This window comes from Danio rerio, chromosome 4, assembly GCF_052040795.2.
Source record: "Danio rerio strain M-AB ecotype USA chromosome 4, GRCz13ab, whole genome shotgun sequence".
NCBI lineage: Eukaryota > Metazoa > Chordata > Actinopteri > Cypriniformes > Danionidae > Danio > Danio rerio.
Window position 1 is genome coordinate 10,202,075 of NC_141024.2, and position 25,884 is coordinate 10,227,958.

Here is a 25,884-nt window from a genome sequence, read left to right on the forward strand (position 1 = left end):
ATCCAAATCTACTCTGAAACTGAGAAGCCTATGTGTATTTATAATGTAAAACGAGACATAAGTACAGATTTTATCCCCCCAAAAATGTATCCATAATTAAAATAACGTTGGTAAAAAGCAATGTTTTGGTATTATAACTATTTTGTCAATTATTTTTAAAACATAAAGGTATTTTTACACTATGCCTTTATAAATGTATCCATTTTTAGATATCAACTATTTAATATAATTTTACAAGCTTTCATTCATTCCTTCTTTCAATTATACTTTCTTTCATTCCTTGTTTCAATTATGCATTGAATTATTCATTTATTCATTCCATTAGTCATTCATTCAATTATAATGTAATTTTATTCTTTCATTCATTAATTCGTTCAATTATTCATTAATTAAATAAACTATTGATTCAACTATTCATTCATTCATTAATTCCATTATTAGTTAATTCAATTATCCATTCATTCAATTATTCATTCATAAAAATTGTTCACTAATACAGTCCATTATTAAATTATTATAAAAGTATTCATTTATTCACTCCATTATTTCTCATTTAAATTATTCATTCATTTCATTTTTCATTCATTCAATTAGTTGTTTAGTTATTCATTCATTAAGTCATTATTCCTTTCATTTATTCAAATTATTAATTAATTCATTCCATTCCAATCCAATCAACAATTTTTCTATTCATTACATCATAAAACTATTAATTCAACTGTTTACTCATTAAGTTATTCATTCGTTCCATTATTAATTAATTTAATTATCCATTAATTCATTCAATCATTCACTAATTCATCTAATTATTCATTCATTCAATTATCCATTCAATTATTAATTAATTTAAATATTAATTCAATTATTAAAAGTGAATTCCATTCACTCATTTAATCAACTATTTGTTCAATTAGTCATTAATTTATTAATTACTATTAATTCAACTGTTCATTCATTCAATTAATTATTCATTCCATTATTGATTTAATTATCCATTATTTCATCCAGTTTTTCATTCATTCATTCCATTGTTAATTTATTTATTTATTCATTAATTCACCCATTGTTTATCCATTTAATCAACTATTCATTTAATCATTCATTCAATTATTCAATTATTAATTTAATTATTAATTAATTCAATTATTCATTCATTCTTTCTTTCAACCATTCATTCACTTCATCTCATTTTCTTTTTGTAAACAAAAAAGGTTAACCTGGCCTAAATAAAAGATGCCGTGTGAGTTGAGCGGCAGACCAGACGCGCGTGACGTCAGACGCTGGCTGTCAATCAAAGCCCCATAAGCGCAACTACAGTAGAAGCTTATCGTTGAGGAGAGCGCAGCGTGTTCGCATTTCAGCCCGTAGTTTATGCATAGGCGTCGAAAAAACCCCGTTGTCTGCACTCGGATCCCTGGCATCTCTCGTTTTCCTCGGACTCCTGCCTTTATGAGATGGAGAAGAGGGCGCTTTGGTCATCCTGTTATATTGTGCGCTTTGTAACGCTTTTCCTCTGCGCACGAGCCTCAGGAAACCTGCCACAGTGTAAAGAGGTAAACGACATGTTAAAAAAACATACAATTCTAAACCAATCATAATCTAGAATAGCTTTATTTCTGCATGTGATGTAAGTAGGCTAATTAAAATAAATCCTGACACCATGTTATATAGATGGTATATGATTGTGAGCTTCTAAAATGACTTTAACGCATGTTATTATTATTGTTATTACATATATATTTTGTCTACTCAATTATTGCTATGTATGCTGAAAATGCGGTGTGAAAATCAAAAAGTACATCTTGTTATGGACATTACAATGATCAGAGCCAAGAGGAGCGAGGATCCTATAATATGATGACGCAGCGCAGCTGACCAATCAGATGGCGGCTCGATTGTTGTGTGTTATTATGCGCCTCGGTTGTGTGTTGGAGCTTGTAAAAAGATTTGTTTTATTATTAACTTCAAACATTTTAACGCAACGTGAATGTCTGTTCTTCCTGCGTTTGAGTTGAAAGGCTGTGCTGCTGATTTGCGTCATCCGTGTTTACATAAAAAGATGAAATTTAAAGGGCCACTGCGCCGGAAAATGAAGAATGGATGCTGGGCAGAATGACAGCCTCAGTTACCATTTTCTTTTTATGTATAGAAATTAAAAATTTGTATGTAAACATTTTGCTTCAGCTTTCTAAAATTTGGAACAACATCAGGTGACTGTGTCAGCTGTCAACCCTCACAATTTAGGCAAGACAAGTTTATTTGTATAGAATATTTCATACACAATGTTAATTCAAAATGCTTTACATAAACGAGAATAAAAGAAACAAGACAATAAAATAGTTAAAGAATTAAAAATGAATAAAAAATAGATTAAAATGTGTTTTTAAAAATGTGATGAAAGACATAATAGTGTGATCTGTCGGTCGGTGCACAGTGCTCAATTTAGTAAAGAAAAAGATGCGATTTCAGTCTTGATTTGAATGTGCCTAAAGTTGTGCCTAATTTATTAAAAAATCTGTTTGTTTCATCATTTCACTTTCAGATGAGAAAATATTCAATATTTCATGCTGAAATAAGCATGCATGTGCATGTTTATTAATACAATTCAGTACTAAAACAGTGTGATAAGGGCAAAAGTTTCAATATAGTTTAGATTTTTTCAACAATATGTTTTGCTGTTGACATCTTAATGCACTGAATACAGGCCCATAGCCAGGGTGAACTCGGGTGGTTTGAAAGACCCACCACTCACTGACAAAGGTCCAAAATTTGTCCAATACTTCAGCACATTTGTCCTATTTTGACTGCTATGCCAACATTGTGAAAATACATTAATTAATTTTCTTTTCGGCTTATTAGTCCCTTTATTAATCTGGATTCGCCACAGCGGAATGAACCGCCAAATTATACAGCATATGTTTTACTCAGTGGATGGCCTTCCAGCTGCAATCCATCACTGGGCAACATCCATACACATGCATACACAATGAACAATTTAGCCGTAGTGTCTCCAAACAGAAACGATAACTGACCCAGCCGGGGCTCGAACAAGCAACCTTCTTGCTGTGAGGAGATTGTGCTACCCACTGTGCCCCTGTGCTGCCCTAAATTGTGAAAATAACTCATTGAAAAAGGCTTCAAGACCAAGCGGAATCCTCTGTTGGCTGTCGCTAAGGTGTGATTTCAGCTAATTCGTTTTGTCCAATGCAAACAATTATTTTTCATGAGTCCAACATCCAACTGTGCAAAAAATCATAAGAGTCGGACATAAGTGAAGTCATCTTTTGCTACTGACCTTCTGCATTGTTGTATTGTATGAAGTAACTTTTATTCTAAATCTTCAAGCTTATTCTTGAAACAAAAAATGAACAATAAAAAAGTGTGAAGCACCAAAAGTGGCCCATTTTAAAATTAATTTGAATTCTAATTTGGACACTGTTGTTATACATAAATTGTCGAACATACTTTGTTTACAATAGAGGCTAGAAAAGTCGTGCATTTCCACATTTATTATTATTATTATTATTATTATTATTATTATTGTTGTTATTATTATTATTATGTTTTTTTTATTCAAAGGGCTAAATTCTGACTGAGAAAAGTTGAATGTGCTGGCTAGTTTGTTATTTGCCTAACAAATGACAATAGACTACAGTTTTTAAATTAAAATTGAACAAATTCCTATTTTTTCCCCAATTAAAATATTATGTATGTTTAATTTTTATTTTTATATTTCTTTAATCTAAACTTTTAGGAATGTTTTTGTACATAAAAAAGTTTGGTTATGACGACCATCTGACAAGCTAATACAGCTAAAAATAGTGCTTAAAATGTTACTAAAATGGAGTATTAAATCTCATAATTAAATAGAAAATGAGGCGAAAACTGCAAGAAGGTCAACATTTTGAGAAAAAAGAACCACCTCTTTCACTAGGCTGGCTACGGGCCTGGAATACATATATAAATGCCCAAAATGATTCAAACAAACAAACAAAAAAAACTAAAATATTGTTTTTACGAACGGTTTTACCTCTTAAAACATACTTAAAACATAACATTTACGAATAGGTGAGGCTCTTAAAATAATCTGAAAGTGTTTGCTTGCTACAAACCATGCATATTAAAGAAATTGATGCATGTATGAAAGTCCATTATAAGGGTTTAGAGTACATAAGGGAAAGGCAGGCCAATAGTGGCAGGTGCACCATTAGTGATAATGGGTTTGCTGTAACCAAGCATTACCAGACAACAAGCACCTCCATGGGGATGTATTTATCAACCAACTTAATGCAGCAACTTCATTACACCGCATTTACTCAAATATGCCATTTAACACATGCCGTGCACACTCTTACCTGCATGCATCCAGTTTGTTTTTGTATGTAACAGGCCTCTAAAGGACAGGAGAACAACCACTGCATTCTGAGCATTGTGCGCACACTGATTTACATAGCAGATCTGTCAACAAAGACACACACACAGGAGGCATTTAGTGGCCTCGTTGTTATCAGTGTATATCAGGTTTTAATTCATTACACCGGCCACAACCAAAAGCAGTGACTGATCTTCATGACAACAGTCACAGGCTCCTAGCTGTTGCCCTGGCGACTGTTCGGGACAGAAGGCAGATAGACAGATCGCCACCATCCCCCTTCCATTGTATATAAACACGCATACACACACACATGCACGTTTATATGTTATGTGTATGGGAGTTTATGTGATGTGCTTTATCTAATATATGTGTTTAGAAAGAGCATCTGTACTGTGAAGTTGTCTGCATTTGAGAAGGGCGCACATGGATAACGATATGCATTTTCTTTGATTAGATGCACTTTCATTGATTGGCATGTCAGTATTTTTTGTATATTATTGATTTGTGAAACGCTGCAAAAAGGAAATGGCTTTTAAGTTTGATTGTCTTGTTTTTGTGGAGCAAATATTTAATATTTTTAGGTGAAGATCTATTTAATTGATAAGAAATATATATATATATATATATATATATATATATATATATATATATATATATATATATATATATAATGTGTTCTGATAAATTAATTTAAGTTGTGGTGAGTTTATGCTTAAGTAAAAGTCTTTAAAGTAAAAAATCTATATTTTTAACTGAATTAAGTTTATTTTTCACTATTTGTCTTGTTTTAAGCATAAAAACGCACATTATTTTGAGATTTTTTGTTAAATAAGATACACTATTTTATCTATTTAAGCAAATGTTGTTGAAGAAAGTCATGGAGAACTATTGCATTCATATTTGTTATTTATTCATGTTTTTTTACTATTTATTTACACAAATGATTACTGCAGGGTAAAGTAAACCTTGACAGGGATGCAGGAAACACTATTATAAGTCAAAAAGTAAAATACATTGAAATATTGAACTTAAATAATATTATGCTTTTTAATTTCTGGTTCATGAAAAGGTAATAAACACCACCATATTTTTTTGTTGTTGATGTAAAAGTAAAAGAAAATGTGAATGTGTGTGTTTTGAGATATGTTGAATAGCACTAACATACAAAAACAACAAAAACTTCCCTGAAAAGTGCATTAAATGCACATGTAGTGTCCTATAATTGAAAAAAGCCTTATAATATAATAAATTAAATATATTATATAACTATGTGGATGAAAAAATGCTTCATTCTCATTCAGCATAGCAGACATATTGATGCAAAAAATCAGACTAAGTAATTAAGCTATATTTTGAATAGCAGTAACATTACAGAATGCAAAACCGCTCTACATCTACATATTCTAAACTGTGCACACTACACTAACTATGTGTATCTGCATGTGGGTTTCAGACAGACTACTACTTTGAGTACACAGAGTGTGACAGCACAGGCTCCAGATGGAGAGTCGCCATTCCTCACAGACAGGAGAGCTGCACGGGCCTACCAGAGCCGGTCAGAGGCACAGACTGCAGTAAGACAGAACACACATACACAGTCTTCATCAAAATACACTGTATACATCAAGTGGAATTTAACTGTAAAGAAAGGTTGTTCAGGCGCAATTTTTTCCTGCTCTAAATAAAGTGTTTGTGGATATTATTGGTAGAACATGTTGATGGCTCGAAGAGTAGTTGTCTGCATTAAACAATTTCATTTACAATGCATATTCAATACAGCCTGTACTTATGTAAAATTGAAACTGCATATTCCTCAAACTTTTAAATGAAAAAACATTTTGCTGACAAATATAAATATCTTATTGGTCTGAAGAATAGTGGAAGTGTAAAGCCTTTAAATGACAACTAATTAGTATTTCGGGGCTGCAGTGTAATCCACATTATTTCTTTGATATTTTAACTTATTACAATGAATGACTTTTTATTTGATGACTTTTACTTGTTTAAAGTATGATAAAAAGTATGATGGTCATTACTTTGTTTTTAAATAATAATTAAGGGATATATTTTAATGTATGGGAGGAAAACAATGTATGCCTGTTACTGTTTGAGGATTGAAACGCCTTTTTATTTTTAACCCTCATAATTTACTGACTTCTTAACTTTGCAAAAACAAAATCACTGAAAAACACTGAAAGCAGGTTATTTTAAGTAACTTCAAAAATAGATCACGAGTATGCTTTGAGAAAGCTCAAGCAGCCTTTCCTTGGCTCTATATTTTGTTATCAAAAGCAACAACATTCATTACATTCAAAAGTGCCCAAATGCTTTTGCTACTCGGCTATTATCTGAGCTAACAATAATTAGCTCTCCAAATGTTTTGCTAGCACTTACATTAAGTTATAAAAACATTATTTCTGAATGTTCTCACGTCATTCAAAACGTCCAATAATTTTATTTATGATTACATAAGTTATACTATACAATACATAAGTAATACTATACATTTTATCAATATTTAGGGGAGCGTTACTACTGAATGTCCTCAAAACCATATAAGGCAGTGAGTAGTAATGTATAAAACACATTAGACTAACAATTTATAAAACATTTAATTATGCTAATGTGCCGATAATGTTATTAAAGACCAATTAACTGAATGAGCAATTGATTAACGCTACTGAAACGTCCGAGAGTGTTCTCTGTATGCAAACACAATCTGTTTTTACTTGTCGTGCAGCTTTTTCATGTGAAGCGGGAGAGTTTTTAGAGATGTCCTCTCAGCAGTGCATATCCTGTGCGGCTGGCTCTTATTCGCTGGGCAGTGGTGTGCGTTTCGACCAATGGGACTCCATTCCTGCGGGATTCAGCAGTCTGGCCACATACATGGACTCAGGAGGGTCAGGGGACGAATCAATGACCTGCAACAAGTCAGTAACAGCAGACTTACAAACTTAACATTCTGTTCCCGAAGATTTGGAATGCATCTACAGTAGGGCTGCACGATATTGGAAAAATCTGATATTGCAATATTTTAATATTGCTATGATAAATATTGCCATATGAATGTAGTTTCAAAAGATGGTGTGAAAAGCTCTATTTGACGGTAGCAGTATTTAGGTAGAGAAATTGAATACTCACAAATGCTTCTCTTACTTTGCTGTCTCTAGTTTCTCGTACAAATATCCAGAAATTCTTAGATCCAATAAAAATATTGTTTTGTTTTCCTTTAGAGGATATAAGGCTAAATTAGAAGTTTTCCTTACAAGCTAAATTAGCTGCCAATGGATTAAGTAAATAATCTTATTTTGCTTTAAAATGTAGATATTTGGACTAGAAACAAGACAAAAATCTAAGTAAGAAAAACATGTTTTCTGCATAAACAGTATACATAATTAATTACAATTAATGTTTGTTACACCTTCAAACTACATCGTTTTATGTGCCCAACTGTTTTAAACTCTCTTGAAATGCTCAGTCACAGGCCTTAAAACACATGCAAATGATAAGCTTTCACTCTATTATGGTTAAACTTAGCAGTGACTCTACAAACTACGTGTTCTGCGGCTTCTGGTCAAATATGATTCAGACTCAACAATGCATATCCTATTGCAGATGTGTACATTGCACATATCAATGCCGAAACGATATACTGTACAGTCCTAATCTACAGATCTGGATCTACCCATTCACACTGTGCTGTTCAATTGCAGTTCCTCATGGACAGCTCAGGGAACTCACTTGGAGTCCAACCGTGACGACTGCACAGTATCTCTAGTGTACGCGGTGCATCTCATGAAGCAGGGCTCCGTCTCCTTTGACTATCAATACGTCGACAGCAACGTCTTCTTTGAATTCTTTGTGAGTTTCAGCTGATGCATCTTTCGGTTTTCTCTACCTAAATGAGAATATATATGTGAAAGTAACATTTTACCACTGGTACAGATTCAGAACGACCAGTGTCAGGAGATGGACCAGCAAGGGAGCGAGAAATGGATCAAACTCACCACAAGTGGAGAGTGGGGAACCCATACGGTTGGTGATCTGAGATGCTTTCATTTATATTCAAAGCTGCTGAACACAAAAAGAAGATATTTTGAAGAATGTTATAAGGAATAGTAAATCCATAAGTTTCTCACTATTTATAGCAACCCAAGAACATTCACTTACTATTTATAGTAACCCAAGAACATTCACTTACTATTTATAGTAACCCAAAAACATTTACTTACTATTTAATTTCCCTTAAGTGGTTTCAAAACTCTCAAAATGAGTTTCTTTTTTTCCTAAATTAAATAAGTAACTTTTAAAAAAATGTCTGAATCTGATGACACGTAAATGTTGAGTAAATAAAGACAATTTTTTAGTTTTGGGTGAACTATCCCTTTCATAACCACAAGTTCTGTTTCCATTGACTTCTATATATTTTTTTGTTCATACAATGAAAGAAAATAAACAAAACCGGTTAAATGGCCAACATTCTTTAAAATATCTACCTTTAAAAGTAATGCATACATGTTTGGAAAGACATGATCACAAGAGTGCACTGCAGTCTAACGTAGATGTTTTTATACATCGCAGGTCAACTTAAAGTCAGGAACTAATATTTTATACTGGAGAACCACAGGAATGCTCTTGGGTGGCAAACCAGTGAAGCCGGTCCTTTTGAAGAACATCCAGATCGAAGGTATGGGATTCTCACAACCTTCTTTATGATAAATAATTCACAGCTAACCAATAATATCTTCCATTTAAAACATGCAAATGTTTATTATAAATGTTGTTCTCGTAATAGTTAATTAAATGCTTTATAAGAAATGTTTTTTTTCTTGTTATCTGAATGTTATAGATCCAGTGAAATTAAAGTTTTTTAGATGTTAGTATCAGTATGTTAGTTTTAAGAATATCTACAAGTCAGTGTACTCCAAAACTGTGACAAAATTCACAGTAAAATTCATTATAAACATCTAAAACTTGCAGTTTGTCACTCACTTACACCTAAATGGATCAAGTTTTTTTTGCAGGTCCCCTCATACTTTCTTTCTTATCAAATCTTAATCAATCAAATGCTCTCTGTTATCTGACATGCCCCGCCCCCTTCAAAACACTACTTATTTGCTTTACATTTGATGTGCTTGAACTCAATCACTCTCACTGGCAGAGCTGTGATAAAACAAAATGCTACTGTCTGTTTTTCTAAAAGGGGAGGAGCTACTTGATGTCCCACCCTCTCTTTGTATATCAGTTGAGATTACGTCAAACATTGACTAAAAAAATGCACATTTCAAAGCACTTCATGGGACTTTTAAGGAAACCTTTCAATTTGCTTGGAAAGATACTTCTGTACATACTCTGAACATTTGAATCATTCATTCATACCAACATTATTAAATACCAGACAATTCTGAACAAACATTCAATTTGTGTTACTTTAACAACATTTGTTTATGAGAAAATGACCTGAAATAACAGTGTTGCCTGCACAATCTGTTGTGCTGTTTCTGGATCGTATTACATTGCACTAATGTTTTTATTCATCTGATTTGTACCTGTGTTTTGTGAGCAGGTGTGGCGTACACGTCAGAGTGTTTTCCATGCAGGCCGGGCACCTTCAGTAAAACTCCAGGCTCCTCCTCGTGCGACCTTTGCTCCAGGAATACTTATTCTGGAAAGGGAGCCAGTTCATGTACACACTGCACCGAGTCACAATATTCACGTATGAATTCACCAAAAATATGATCTAAATATTTCTCATGTTTCTTTACTGAAACAACTTTTGGGTACACATGTGAATAATGTTTCTCTACCCATGTGTGTGTCCTAGAGGAGGGATGGTCGCAGTGTAAAGAAAGGCCTCCTTGTTCAGAGAAAGACTATTTTCAAATCCACACAGCCTGTGATAGTGAAGGCAAGGTAGGATATGATGGGTAATGTGTTTTGTTCTAAACCTTGTCTGAATATATCGATAATGGTTAATATTTCTAATCATTTCAGACCCAGATACTGTACAGGTGGGTGGAGCCTCAGGTGTGTTTGGAGAATGTGACCGGTGCTGTGAAACTGCCCCCTTCTGGAGAGAAAGAGGACTGTCCACCCTGTAATCCAGGCTTCTACATGCACAACTCTTCCACCTGTTTACCTTGCCCTCAAGGGACCTATTCTGATGGCACCACAGGTATTTACACACAAAGATACCTTGGATACATACTCAAGTCAGACAGTTTCTGTGTGTAACAGGGCAGGATTTATTTTGGGCACAGAATGTCAAAGATGTCCTGGTGGAACCGAACCGTCTTTAGGATATGAATACAAGTGGTGGAACGTCCTGCCGAGGAACATGAAAACATCGTGTTTTAATGTGGGCAATTCCAAATGTGATGAAATGAATGGTAAGAGCATATATATTTCTATAAATGCACATACACAGCAATGGAAAACATTAAGAGACTACTTGAAATTTCTCAGATCTTTAGTTTTGTGGATAAAGAAATATATATTTAGTAGAATAAAACACGTTTTTTATTCAATTCATTATTCAATTGTATTTCACAATAAATACTATTCCTAAGCAGCTTTACAAAAGGTGTGCATTATTACATTACAACCAAATTAGTGAAAAATTAAAATGATAAAAAGGGATATGTTAAGGTGTGTGTACGATGAACAGTACAGCTATCATGCATATACAGTTAGTTATATAATATAATGTACTATTTTTATTATATTCTTTTATTTTAATCACAACAAAATAAAAATAAAAATCTGACCGACAGTCATTTTGTGGGAAAAAACAGCTCTAAATGACAATATTTGTATTTGAAATTAGGGAGAAATGTTATTAAACAATAAATATTAATATTTAAAGGTGCAGTAGGTGTTCTGCCAAAATTCTAACCGCTTAGCATATTATCTTTGGACGGCGGGGAGAGACTGTGATTCATAGCCACGCCTCCTGAAATTGCAAACGTGCGCACTGCTCAACCAACACAATCTCACGGCAATTCGTAACTTTTTCATTTAGTGGCTAATTCGTATGAATTCGTACGATCTAATTCGTACAATTTAGTACGATTTGCTTATCCCCCAATGACGGTTGGGGTTAGGGGTGGGGTCAGGTGCCACGCCTCCTTTTTAAAATCGTACCATTTCGTACGACTGAACTCGTACGAATTCGTACGAATTAGCCACTAAACTGGCAAAACGTAAAATACTTACGTTTTCTCGTGAGATCAGGCTGGCTCAACACAGCAGACCACCCATTAGTTCATGTCATCCGCCAGTTAGTTGGTGTTTGGCCGGCAGCGTGCAGGAATTACATTTATTACTAAGCCACACGCTATTTCAGAGCGAATATTCAGAGTAGCATGGTAAACAGTATAGGAAGGCTGTCATTGTTCAAAAATTAACCAATGTGAATATAAAAGCAACTTCAGCTCAATAAAGCCGATTAGGTGGAATAGCGATATTTACTGATGTTTCGTTGTTAACCTAAATAAAAATCTACATCATCGATACTGTCAAAGGTCCCTTATGAAACTGAAAATCTATCTTTCGCCTGGAGATTTCAGTGACTGAACAACACGTCTATGCATATAAGCAATTTATAACAACTAAATCTAACATGAGCTAAGCCTGATAAAATAGTTTAGAACAGTACCTGTCTAACAGTAATACTTCGGCTCTGGTGTCGTACTTCCTCCAGCATGCAAAAGTAACTCCAATATTGATTCAAGATTTTTAAAAGTTTCAATTCAGCATTTAATTTCACCGCGTCTGTGATTGTCTTGTGAACGCGCATGCAGGAGGACACGCATGAATGGCGGATCTGCGTGAACAGATGCGCAGAAGTCTGAATCTACATTTGCTGACAGACAGTTTGAGCTGCTTATCGGAATTATGGGAGATGTAGGCCTGACAATATTTAACTGGATGAACATTTTTTCGTTTTATGTCTTACCCCAAATATAAAAATTCATATGAATACATTTAGATCACTTACTTTAATCCTTACTATAGGACTGTGAGGAGACTTTTAACCAGCACCACAAAAAATGTTTCTGAAGACAATCACCTACTGCACCCTAAACTCAAACTCTCATCTAAAAAATCCAGAGAAACTGAGACAGTGGTCTCATAATTTTGTCCAAAGCTGCATATGCAGTCAATTATTTCAGATCAAATGAAATGTACAGACATAAGTCATGCCATTGAAGCGAATGATCAGACTTGCTTCTGTAGGTTGGGAGGTGGCTGGTGACCACATACGCAGTGGAGTAGGTGGCTCAGATAATGATTACCTTATCTTAAATCTACGAGTGCCTGGATTCAAGTAAGTGAGGACTACAATTGCTGTACAGAGATGTTAGTTGTACACAGACCATTTGCAGATTCCCTCTCTGTTTATCTCACGCAGACTTCCAACTTCTGTCGACGATGCTTCAGCTACTGAATTCGGCCGGATCACGTTTATCTTCGAGACCAACTGCAGCGCAGACTGCGAACTCTATTTTATGATAGTAAGAGTTGAACAGTGTGTTAAACGGAATGGTGTACAATATGTTAAGAGGATAGTTCACCCACAAATTAAAATACATTTACTCACATTTCACTTGTTTTCTTATCTGTTTGAGTTACTTTCTACTGATGTACACAAAAGGAGATATTTGGAAGAATCTTGGAAAGCAGCAGCCATTGGCTTAAATAGTATGTTTTGTTCCTACTACGGATGTCAAAAGCTGTTCCCAAAATTATTCAGAATATCTTGTTTTGTGTTCAACAGAAGAAAGAAATACATAAAGGTTTAGAGCCACTTCAGTGTGAGTGGATGGCGAGGAGATTTTCTCTTTTGGGTGAACTATTCCTTTAAACAGTTGTCACATGAACTCATTAAATAATTTTATTTCTTAGTTATGTGTAACATTTAGCAAACATTGATGGGATGTTACTTTTGATTGTTCCCTGAAAGTTCGGAAATTAGTAGTCAATTTTAAGTAATGTTAAATTAACATTCAACTAAGACCATGTTACCATGCATTTGAGACTGGACTGAGGAAAACAATACCAGGCCCTACATTTTTAAAGACATTGTCTTTGCAGGAAACTTTTAAGAATATTAATAAAGATCACATAAAATTAATTATATGACATTAAAATTATAATTATTACTAAATTAGCGCATTTTATTCTAGAGCAGGGGTGTCCAAACTCAATCCTAGAGGGCTGGTGTCCTGCTGAGTTTAGCTCCAACTTGCTTCAACACACCTGCAAGGAAGTTTCTAGTATATCTAGTAAGAGCTTGATTACCTGGTTCAGATGTGTTTGATTAGGGTTGGAGCTAAACTCTCCAGGACACTAGCCCTCCAGGGCTAAGTTTGGACACCCCTGTTCTTAAGTCATGTTAGTTCATGAATTTTAAAGAGATTTTCTAAAACATTTCCCTAAATTCTGAGAATATTCCCTGTTAGTTGCATATGTAATTAATTTAGTGACTGGAACAATAATAATGACTTAATCTGGAAGCTATTAACCAAATCAATGTGTTTTCTCCTCAGGATGTAAACAGGAAGAGCACAAACGTTGTGGAATCATGGGTAGGAAATATAGTCAGACGAGCGTACACCCACATCATGACTAAAAATGCGTCGGTTTCCTACACATGGGCTTTCCAACGTACCAACAAAGCCACTGATGTAAGTATTAACCTGAATAAAACAATTTTAGTACCTTCTTGTTGTACTGATAATGTTTTCTCCCAGGTGCGTCAGTATGTGAATGACATCGCAAAGATCTACTCGATCACGGTGACTAATGCGATGGATGGTTCAGCGTCTGGTTGCCATGCTTGTGCAATGATGAGTCAGCAGGACGGCTCTTCCTGCGTCCCCTGTCCTGCTGGACACTTCATCAACAAAGACACCAACCAGTGCCAGGAGTGCCCGCCAAACACATTCCTCTACGGGCATCACATCTACGGGCACGAGGCCTGTCAGCCATGTGGTCCTGGAAGCAAGAGCAATAAGGTATGAGTAAAACAACAGGAAATGCACGGCAATAATCAGAGGTTTCTTCCACATTTATATAATGCATAACATCTTAAAAATGCATTTATATTTGATTGAGGCCAATAATAATTTATATGATAGTAAGACTGAAAAAAATACTAAATACTGTTAAAAGCTATGAGTTATTATTTAATTATTTAAAGTAATTAGTAACCAATAAAATTATGATAACTAATAACTTTTCTGATTTTGATTTCAACATAGTATAACATGTAAAATGTGTGTTTTGTGTGTATCCAGGAGCACTCTGTGTGTTTTAATGACTGCACCTTCTCACACATGGATCAGAACCGAACGTTGAACTATGACTTGAGTGCCTTAAGTTCAGTTGGATCAATCATGAATGGGCCTAGTTTCACCTCCAAGGGAACTAAATATTACCACCAATTTAATATCAGTCTGTGTGGGGCTGAGGTAAGCTCACATGCATCCATCTCTATCTTTAGACTGCTAATATTAGATTGCTTTAATAGGAATTAGAAATAGAAACAGCAGATTTTTTTTAGCTTTTAAGAAATCATTTTACTCTCGCTGTTATGCAGGGGAGGAAGGTGGCAGTGTGCACTGATAACGTCACAGATATGTCCAGCAAGGACCTTCAGAATGAATCCTCTGACCTCAACAATTTTGTCGAGACTTTTGTGTGCCAATCGACCATCATCCCTGCAGATGGACGCGGCTTCAGATCAGCACTGTCATCTCAGTCCATCAGCCTGGCTGACACTTTTCTCGGTGAGCTGTTGTGAGAGAAAATTGGTAATCGATTGAATATGCTTTTGCTGAATCACTCTTTTCACACTAATTTAATTCACTGTATTTTTGAAACATTCATGCTAGGGCTGCAAGATGTTAGAAAAATATGACATTGCGATATCTTGTTTTTCAAAAAGGTTTTACCAGTTAACTTGAATAGCTAAAGAAAATAATAATAATTATATAATTAAATAATAATAAAAGTGAAATAAACAGCACTTTATGGTTTTCTGGGGAGTCTAAAAGTATTCAGCTACAGAAATTAAATTATTAAAAGTAAAAAGAGCACTGTACATTCCCATTGGATAAATAATTCAATAATGAAATGGTACAAATGGTACAGTTTCCTGTGCCTGAATGTTCACACGGTGACAGGCCATAAAAACACATGCAAATTATACACTTTCACTCCATCATGGTTAAACTCTGCAGTGACTCCACAAATATCAAGTGTTCTGAACTGTGGCTTCTGGTCAACCATAATCCTAACATATACATTCAACATTGCAGTATCGATGCTAAAACAATATATTGTGCAATCCTAATTCATGCTCAGTAATGTATCTGGTGAAGAAAAACAACATTACCCATGATGCTATACAGAAAATTCAACCAATCAAAGTATTTCGAGAGCAATGTGTGCCAAAAGAGAACTTCATTTGTTTACCTCCATTAAGTTTTCTGTCATGCAAAGGCAACATGCAGGAACTTTGTGCTCAATTGAAAATGAGTTATTGATATTTTTGGGATACTTAAGACATATAACATATAACATACATGTTAATTTATAACATAGATATTTATCTTGAGTCAATCTTGTGTTTAAATAATTGTTATGCTTCTAATATCCTGACTAAAAATAATTTGGCTGAATAACAAATTGTTTAAAGTAATTTTCTTCCACATTCTGCAGAGAGCTAAAGTATTTTGCCTTTATAGGGTAGTGTTAAAATTGATACGAAATTTAATATATGTATATTTTACAATAAAGTTAAAAATATCTTGTTGACATAACAAACCTTAAACTAGTCGTTCTATATTTTGATATCATTTCTTTTCTTTCTTTCATTCGCAATTCTCCATGGGATTGCATTTTCGGTAACACTTTATAATAACTACACACTATGAACCATTTATTAAGCATAAGCAAATAGTGAATTCTTTTTTTGTTAAGCATTAACTCTACATTAATAAACGTTATTAAGCAGTTTATAACTGCAGCTATAAATGCTGTATTCTTGCTTTATAAATCCCTTATAAATGACAATTAAAGGCTCGGTATCAAATGAACAATAATCATTGCAATCTTATCTAAAAAGTAAAATTACTGTAAATATTAAACATCGCTGAATAACAGAAGTGTCAAAATACAACATAAAGTTGTATAAAACAACAACAATATAATAATTGAACAATATAAAAAGATGCAATGTTTAAACTCTACAGTAATTTTATTTTACATCAGGTTGCACAGATTTACTTTTCATTTAATACAGTTTCATTTGTGTATCATTAAATGAATAGAAACAAATGTTTTTTATTTACTTTTTCCTTTATAGAATTCAACTGACTCTTTAATTGTCATTTATAAGGCTTTTATAAAGCATGAATAGTCCTCACTTTAGATTAGGTCAAAATAAAGCATTTATTAACATATAAGTTAACTATTAGTATATGCCTTAATAATAAGATATATAAATGTTGATTTCAATAGTTTATTAATCATTTACTAACTCATTCTGAATGATCTTTAAAAAACACCAACTATGCTTAAATAACTGGTTAGTAAATAATGCAATACTTCCATTTAGTAATGAAAAATAAATCGATTACAAAGTATAAAAGTGCAATTATTATGCACATTATAAATGTGGTTATAGGTCAAGAACACAGCATTTATAGCTGCAGTTATAAACTGCTTACTAATGCTTATTAATGTAGAGTTAAATGCTTAACAAATAATGAATTCAACATTTGCTTATGCTTAATAAATCATTCATAGTGTGTAGTTATTATAAAGTGTTACCGCATTTTCTTCTCTCGTAAATCTGTTATCTGTTAATCTGTTTGTCAAATAAATACCTCTGTGCTTTAAATGAAAGTCTGTAACACGATTCACTCTGTAGCTGCTTTTGGTTGATTGGTTTTGGTTGATTTGGTTTTACATCCTAAATAAAACTGAATAGAAAAATACTCACAGCTCCTAAAAAAAAGTAGGCAGACACTAATGTAATTTGATGTCAGCGTGTAATCTTGTTTTTGCTTAGAGATCAGCGTCAATGCCTTTTTCACGGAGCAACCCTTAACCTGTAAGAATCTGCAATGAAGGCTGTTTTAGTAAATAACATTTTTATGTTGCAGTTGTTATTGCTTACTGGTGTCTCCTTTCTCAGGAGCGTCTGTTGAAAGCAGTCTGGATGGGGTCACTGTAAACTCAGACCTCTTCCTCAAGTCTTCGCAGAAAGTTCCAGATATCAACTTCTTCTATCGGTAAATAAAGATTGAAATGATTAGTGCATGTATGCAATGATTTACATATGTAACACAAAGTTTTTTTTTTTCTCTTAGCTCACCGCAGCCCACAGCATCTTGTCTGAATGGCCGTAGCACAGTCGTGACTCTGCGCTGTAGTCCTGAAAAAAGTGCACGTGGAGAGCTCACTGTGCCAATGTGAGTTTTATGTTTACTCACAGTATTAATAATAGTTTTTTTATTTGATGTAATCATTTGCAATTTGTTTTTTTAACGGATTAAAATGTGCATAGCGGAATATCTCAGTAAATGGGGAAATGCATTCTTATTGTAATTCACTTAGGAATAAATCCAGCAAAAGTCATATGCAAGCTTTGTGTAGGGTGATTTATCTCCGGCGCTCAGGAGCTGAAATATCACCCATTAATATATATGCTAATACAAGTATCAGATGAGGTTTGCAGGCCAAGTGCAAATATGCAATGAATATTGAATTTTTGCAGATTTGCTATTTGTTCGGTGCAATGTGAGAAATGTTAATTCTGTTAACATGGAGTTGGGTTAAGAATAAACAAAAGTGCATACTTCTGCTTAAACGACGCATGTCAAAAGTTGGCAGAGCATTTGATTAAATTTACAAGCTTTTGTCTATAAGGAAAAGACAATGCAGTGTGTTTGTTAATGATGAAAGGATCATCTTAATTACTCATGTCATTGTCATTAATCCTACAAAAATTTTCAATTCTATTTGAAATAAATAAACCCTTTTGAACCTTTTAATCCATGTTTGACATGAATACATCAGCCAAAGTGCAAGCACAAAAACATCCTAAAAATAATAAATATATATTTGTCAATATCACACACCACAATATTAACATTTATTTTATTCTTGTTTTCTAACAATCCTACGAAATTTCAAATAAAATGGTAATTTAGTGCATTTGGATTTATGTGCAATTTGTCAAAATCTTAAATGTGAACTACAGGGTTATTCCAACAAATATACATTTATTGACATTTACATTATTATTAATATGTTGTTTATTTCTCTAAACAACACATCTTGTATTATGTTATGCTTAAAAATACCTTTCACTCATACACACAAGTTAAGTGGAGTTTTATAAAGGAATTAACTTGTTAATATAGGTTCAGCGGTTGATCCATGTCTTACTTTGTCTCCTTAATCAATCACCTACTCCCTTAAACTTATTTAAGGAAGACCATCCCTCTAGCACTGTTCTTCGAACCCACCCTCCCTCTATCCATTTCCTCGCTTCCCATTCACAATCCTAGAACCCTCTTCACTCCTAATGTAGGTTGAATCGGGGGGGTCCAATCACTTTGCCAAACTATTACAGAAACAGTACCCCCACTCTGAGTCTCTGGGCATATAGGACGCCCGATCAACCTACCCACCTGTTTACCAGTCATCCTCTTATTCCCCTTCCCCTTCATCCCACTGTTCTTCTACCATGCCTTTCATCCCAACAGTAAAGTCTAGCTTAAAGTGTGGCGTGGGTCATGCTGGTGAAAACTGATTTCGAGAGTGCTATGATTGATCGTGGCTGGTCCCGCATCACAATCAATGTTAAACCAATCAGGTGAATCCTAGCCTCCAATAAATAGCCCAGTTTGTTTCACTTCCAGTATCTTTGTTTTTTAAGAACTGGAACCCTCTTCCTGTTCTCGTTCCCCCTTCTATGCTATACGAGCAGGCGGGAGCCCTGGGTTCAAGTCTCTGTGAGCCCAGGGTTCTCTCCCGGGACAGCATGCCAAACCTGCATTCACTATCAAGTAATAGTGTAAAGCTAACTACTCTTGAAACCACAAATAAAGAAAAATGTTATCATTTTGCTTCTATAGCTCTATACATCTATAATTTAATCACAGTTAAATAATAAACTATTTGTGTTATGTCTTGTTACATAAAATAAATCACATTGAATGTTAAGCAATCTGTCTGAAGAAGAAAAAAAATCTGTCAATTTAAAACTTTTACATTTTTTGGTGATGTTTTTGTCTTTGTGTGCTCTATAGCAAGTGCCCAGCAGGTACGTGCAATGGCTGTGAGTTTCACTTCCTCTGGGAAAGCTCTAGTGCTTGTCCGCTTTGCACAGAAGCTGACTACCACTCAATAGAAGGAGCGTGCAAAGGAGGACAGCAGGTAAATCTCACTCTACTAATGCATTAAGTACAGTTTATTCGATGCCTGTCTGACCTTCATTCAATTTTCTGCCAACAGGACACACTGTATGTCTGGAACGAACCAAAACTCTGCACTAAGGGAGTAGCGCTGCCAAACAAAAGCTCCGCCCACTGCGAGGTGGTCAGCCTATGGGTCAAGGCCGGTATTGGAGGCGGAGCCTTCATGGCTGTCCTCTTAGTTTCTCTTACATGCTATTTCTGGAAAAAGAACAAGAGGTAATAATAATAATAACAGTAATCTGTCAACGTAATTTCATATATTTTAAATGTATGACCTGTTTTCTTGTTTTGTTTTTGGTGCAGGCTTGAATATAAATACTCCAGACTAGTGATGTCTGCCAATAAGGACTGTGAGTTGCCAGCAGCAGACAGCTGTGCACTAGCAGAAGGAGAAGGGGAGGAGAACGAGGATGATGTGGTTTACTCAAATACGCCTTCATTACTGGGTAAACTGAAAGCTATCGCGAGCAAGGTCAGTGACTTGGTGAGAGCTTGAATCTTTACCAGAATTTGAAAGCAACAAACTTATAGAGTGCTTGATATGTTAAATTAATTGCACTTCAATGTGCAGATATCATATACAGTTGAAGGCAAAATTATTAGCCTTCCTGTGAAGTTTAAATTATTTCAAAAATATTCCTCTTAAGATTAAGATTTTTCTGACACATTTTTAACCATTATAATTTTAATAACTGATTTTCTTTGTCTTTGCCATGATGACAGTATATAATATTTTACTAGGTATTTTGCAAAATACTATAATTCAGCTTAAAGTGCAATTAAAAGGCTTAACTATGTTAACTAGGCAAGTTGTATTAATTAGGCAAGGCATTAGAGTTTGTTCTGTAGACAAGAAAATAATAATTTCCTATGGGAACTATATATAAATATCTTTAAAATTGTATTAAACATTTAAAAACTGCTTTTATTCCAGTAAAGCTAAAAGAAAATAAGACTTTATTCATAAGGAAAAATATTATAGGAAATACTGTGAAAGCTTCCTTGCTGTTAAACAGCCCTTCTATTCAAAGCAGGTAAAATAAGTATTCAACGGGTCACCGTCATTTTCTAAAGGTGCTGTTGACTTGAAATTTTTACCAGATGTTGGTGAAAACAAAAATAATCTATGAAATTTACAGTGCACGTTTGCTATGTTGATATCACAGTCATACCATGATTTAGTTTTTTGTGAGCATGTCCTAGCTGACAGGTTCTACAGACAGATATAGAGATTAACAGATATATAATAACAGGACAAAATGAAAAGCACGGCATTAATAAATAAAGAACGGCTACCTCTGTGATTTTATATTGCGAGATGATACAAAGATATTACTTCATGTCTGGTTCTTGTTTTCATACAAGACTGTGTTATTTACCTTTGTTTGTCTGCAGGCAGATGGAGATAACAGTGAGTCAGTGCAGCTGAAGTCATCTCAGTCAGAGCGGTGGGTTTGGGGATAACAGAAATAAGAAGACCACCGCTGATAGATAGAGAGACAAACAACTCACAGAGCTTTTAGTGCTTTGACTCTCCTTTTTCAGTTTGTCATTATTCACAGCCGTCCCTCATCTCAGAACATATCTCAACAACAAAAAATAGTGAAGGAGCACGAAATCTCTCTGTAAAACTTAACTGTATGTGTATCATATATACACTGTTAGAACATTTCAGAAACACTTACTCACACTCAGCGAATAGAAATGCCACCCACAGATACGTCTATCCGAGACACATTTAAGTAATGTTTTGTGAAATGCTGCAAAAGTGAGCCTGAAAATAAGAGTGGAAGAGTTTGTTTGAAAGAGTTGTTTCATTTTAAAAGCCCACCCCCCCTGCTTGCTCATTCATGCACATATTTCTAGAATTTGGCCAACAGGTGGAGACAGAGAGCCTTGCCGACTTCTTTAGAGAGCTGCTGTAGTTTCATACCAATGCCAAACATCATACAGCAGATCAAGATTTACAAAAAATAAGGACTAGAAAAGCCCTTCCTTCATGTTTTACGGAGAGATCCGGCCTCGCTCTCTGCATCTCTCCTCTGAGGAGGACAAGAGACAATACTGTTTTCTACTTTGTATTTTGTATTGTTGTGTATTTGGAGCTGTATACATTTATGTTGTACATTTGTTTTACTCCCTGTTTCAGTTTATGCTTTAATAAACTTTCAGAGCGCTTTAAACAAGATTGTGAGTTTAAGAAAAAAGACATCAATCTGTTGCATCACAGCTAGTGAGTCTTCCTCCACTCTCTCCTACCCCCTTTCTTTTTCCCCATTTTCCTCCCCCCCTTTCTTCTTCCAATTTTCCTCCACCCTGTCTTCCTCCTCCCTTTCTTCTTCCCATTTTCCTTCTCCACCCACCTTCCCATTTTCCTCCTCCACCCTTTCTTCCTCCCACCCTGTCTTTTTCCCATTTTCCTCCTCCACCCTTTCTTCTTCCCATTTTCCTCCTCCACCCTTTCTTCCTCCCATTTTCCTCCTCCACCCTTTCTTCCTCCCACCCTGTCCTCTTCCCATTTTCCTCCTCCACCCTTTCTTCCTCCTCCACCCTTTCTTCTTCCCATTTTCCTCCTCCACCCTTTCTTCTTCCCATTTTCCTCCTCCACCCTTTCTTCCTCCCACCCTGTCCTCTTCCCATTTTCCTCCTCCACCCTTTCTTCCTCCCACCCTGTCCTCTTCCCATTTTCCTCCTCCACCCTTTCTTCCTCCCACCCTGTCCTCTTCCCATTTTCCTCCTCCACCCTTTCTTCCTCCCACCCTGTCCTCTTCCCATTTTCCTCCTCCACCCTTTCTTCTTCCCATTTTCCTCCTCCACCCTTTCTTCTTCCTCCCACCCTGTCCTCTTCCCATTTTCCTCCTCCACCCTTTCTTCCTCCCACCCTGTCCTCTTCCCATTTTCCTCCTCCACCCTTTCTTCCTCCCACCCTGTCCTCTTCCGATTTTCCTCCTCCACCCTTTCTTCTTCCCATTTTCCTCCTCCACCCTTTCTTCCTCCCACCCTGTCCTCTTCCCATTTTCCTCCTCCACCCTTTCTTCCTCCCACCCTGTCCTCTTCCCATTTTCCTCCTCCACCCTTTCTTCCTCCTCCCACCCTGTCCTCTTCCCATTTTCCTCCTCCACCCTTTCTTCCTCCCACCCTGTCCTCTTCCCATTTTCCTCCTCCACCCTTTCTTCCTCCTCCCACCCTGTCCTCTTCCCATTTTCCTCCTCCACCCTTTCTTCCTCCTCCCACTTTCCTCCTACCACCCTGTCCTCTTCCCATTTTCCTCCTCCACCCTTTCCTCTTCCCATTTTCCTCCTCCACCCTGACCTCTTCCCATTTTCCTCCTCCACCCTGTCCTCTTCCCATTTTCCTCCTCCACGTCTTCTTCCCATTTTCCTCCTCCACCCTTTCTTCCTCCCACCCTGTCCTCCTCCACCCTTTCTTCCTCCCACCCTGTCCTCTTTCCATTTTCCTCCTCCACCCTTTCTTCCTCCTCCACCCTGACCTCTTCCCATTTTCCTCCTCCACCCTGTCCTCTTCCCATTTTCCTCCTCCACGTCTTCTTCCCATTTTCCTCCTCCACCCTTTCTTCCTCCCACCCTGTCCTCTTCCCATTTTCCTCCTCCACCCTTTCTTCCTCCCACCCTGTCCTCTTCCCATTTTCCTCCTCCACCCTTTCTTCCTCCCACCCTGTCCTCTTCCCATTTTCCTCCTCCACCCTTTCTTCCTCCCACCCTGTCCTCTTTCCATTTTCCTCCTCCACCCTTTCTTCCTCCTCCCACCCTGTCCTCTTCCCATTTTCCTCCTCCACCCTTTCTTCCTCCTCCCACCCTGTCCTCTTCCCATTTTCCTCCTCCACCCTTTCTTCCTCCCACCCTGTCCTCTTCCCATTTCCTCCTCCACCCTGTCTTCCTCCTCCCTTCCCATTTTCTTCCTCCCTTTCTTCCTCCTACACCCTGTCTTCTTCCCCTTTTCCTCCTCCTCCTCCCGTTTTCCTCACTGCCCTCCCATTTTCCACCTCCCTATCTTCCTCTACTCTCTTCCCATTTTCCTCCCCCCGTCTTCCTCCTCTCCTTCCCATTTTTCTCCTACCCCCTGGCTTCTTCCTCTCAGCCTTCACCCTCTCCTTCACATCCTCCACCTCAACCGCTTCCATCCACTCCACCTACAGGTCCTCCTCCTTCCATAGCTCCTCATCTCCAACTTACCATCCTCCTCGACTACTTAACATCCACTCCATCTCCAGGCAGGATCGAAACAGGGTCCTCTTGTTGGTGCTGCAGTGCTCTACCAGTGAGCCACAGGGAACTTGTTGATGGGCCAGCTGGAACTCATATTTCACTGTTCATAAAGTGACACTTTAAAGTGAAAAACCTAAGCATAAAATACAAAGTTCCAGGTATATTATGTTGCACATTTCAGATGACCACATGATGACAAAATATAAAGTTTTGCTCTTCATATTATGCTCATATGCTTCATATTACACTATTCATTATTTCATACTTACTTACACCCAGGGCTGTTTATATCGAAGTTGGTATTTACCACACCCAAAATAATTGTGTTTTAAAGAAAACGGCATTGAAAAGTTCACTGCAAGTGCAATCACATAGTTTTACCTTGACATCTCCAGTGGCTCAGCAATCATAGGGATGGTTCTTCACCTGGGAGACACAGGGTCAAATCTTGCTGTATGCATAAAAAATACTTTACTTACATTGGTTTTGACCTGATTAAAAGACAAAAGTGCAAAAGAAAAATAAAAGAAAGAAAGTGTGGTGTGGCTCCAATGGCTCAGCAGTCATCTTGGAAACAGAGGTTTAAATCTCGCTCTGTGTGAAATAAACTTTACGTCCATTGGTTTTGGCCTGATTAAAAGACAAAAGTCAACAAAAAAAAAAAAAGCAAAAGAGAGGAACTTCTGTCTCCAGTGGCTCAGCACTTGCAATGTGGGTCATTCAACTGTGAAACTTAGGTTCGAATCTTGCTCTTTGCAAAAATGTACTTCCATTGGTTTTGGCCTGATTAATAGACAAAAAACAAAAGGCAGAAGGTGGCGTCTCCAATGGCTCATCAGTCAGGGAGATGCTTGTTCATCAGGGAAAGTCAGGTTCAAACCTCATTCTTTGTAAAATTTTAGTTCTATTGGTTTTGACCTGATTAATAAACACAAAAAGGAGGAAAGATGCTGTTGTCTCCAGTGGCTCAGCACTCTAAGTAATGGTCCTTCAGCTAGAAAACACAGGTTTATGTCTCTCTGCTTTCATGAAAAAAACTGTACTTACATTGGTTTTGGCCTGATTAAAGACAAAAGTCAACAATAAATGCAGGTGAGGAAGCACCATCTACAGTGGCTCAGCACTTGCAAAAAGTCTGGTGGCTCAGTGGTTAGGATGATAGACCCTCACTTAGGAAACATAGGTTCAAATCTCACTCTTTGTAAAAATATACTTCCAATGGTTTTAGCCTGATTAAAAGACATAAGTAATAAAAAATAAAGGATAAAATGTGGCATCTACAGTGGCTCAGCAGTCAGGGAAATGGTCCTTCATCTGGGAAACACAGGTTAAAATCTTGCTCTTGGCAAAAATGTCCTTTCATTGGTTTTGGCATGATTAAAAGACAAAAGTCCAAAAAAAAAAAAAAAATGTCATGGCTCAGTGGTATGGTCATATTCTCACAGTCAGGACTGTGTTGGTTCTAATCCAGCTTTGAGTAGGAGTGTGCAGATCCTGGTCAGTGGAAACAGAGGAAGACCTTGACAAGTGAACCTTCCACATGACAAAAGAAGAAGTATTATCCTTAATTTTACTCTACTGTTTCATACTTACTTACACCCAGGTCTGCTTAAATCAAAGTTGAAATTTAGCCGCACCATGTTGGTGTTTAACACCTAATTTTTATAAGGTGGATTGTTAGCCTAACGCTTAACCGCCAACCCAGAGGACCATTGTTTATTTCATAGTGTCACAAAATACAATCTGTATACGGTAATACTTTTTTCAAAATTTATACGAGCTCAGT

The 25,884-nt window shown here is 36.2% G+C and overlaps 2 protein-coding genes across 3 annotated transcripts; one reads left to right on the top strand and one right to left on the bottom strand.

Moving 5' to 3' along the window:
- Positions 1–1,314: 1,314 nt before the first annotated feature.
- elapor2b (endosome-lysosome associated apoptosis and autophagy regulator family member 2b) lies at positions 1,315–22,058 on the top strand. 2 transcript variants are annotated; one of them, XM_087247247.2, is made up of 22 exons: positions 1,315–1,553; positions 5,829–5,949; positions 7,116–7,305; positions 8,089–8,236; positions 8,321–8,410; positions 8,957–9,062; positions 9,942–10,091; positions 10,200–10,288; positions 10,370–10,550; positions 10,636–10,764; positions 12,614–12,704; positions 12,789–12,891; positions 13,927–14,064; positions 14,131–14,394; positions 14,677–14,850; positions 14,979–15,168; positions 17,583–17,679; positions 17,758–17,859; positions 19,705–19,831; positions 19,910–20,088; positions 20,176–20,356; positions 21,268–22,058. In XM_087247247.2, the coding sequence occupies exons 1-22, from the start codon at positions 1,455–1,457 to the stop codon at positions 21,334–21,336; spliced, it is 3,018 nt and encodes a 1,005-aa protein (XP_087103373.2). In that variant the 5' UTR covers positions 1,315–1,454; the 3' UTR covers positions 21,337–22,058.
- LOC148679944 (uncharacterized) lies at positions 21,073–25,486 on the bottom strand. The gene is made up of 2 exons (XM_088649961.1): positions 22,376–25,486; positions 21,073–22,188 (listed from the first exon to the last, which is right to left on the bottom strand). Exons 1-2 carry the CDS (start codon positions 23,782–23,784, stop codon positions 22,128–22,130), a joined length of 1,470 nt encoding a protein of 489 aa, XP_088506087.1. The 5' UTR covers positions 23,785–25,486; the 3' UTR covers positions 21,073–22,127.
- Between the last annotated feature and the right edge of the window lie 398 nt (positions 25,487–25,884).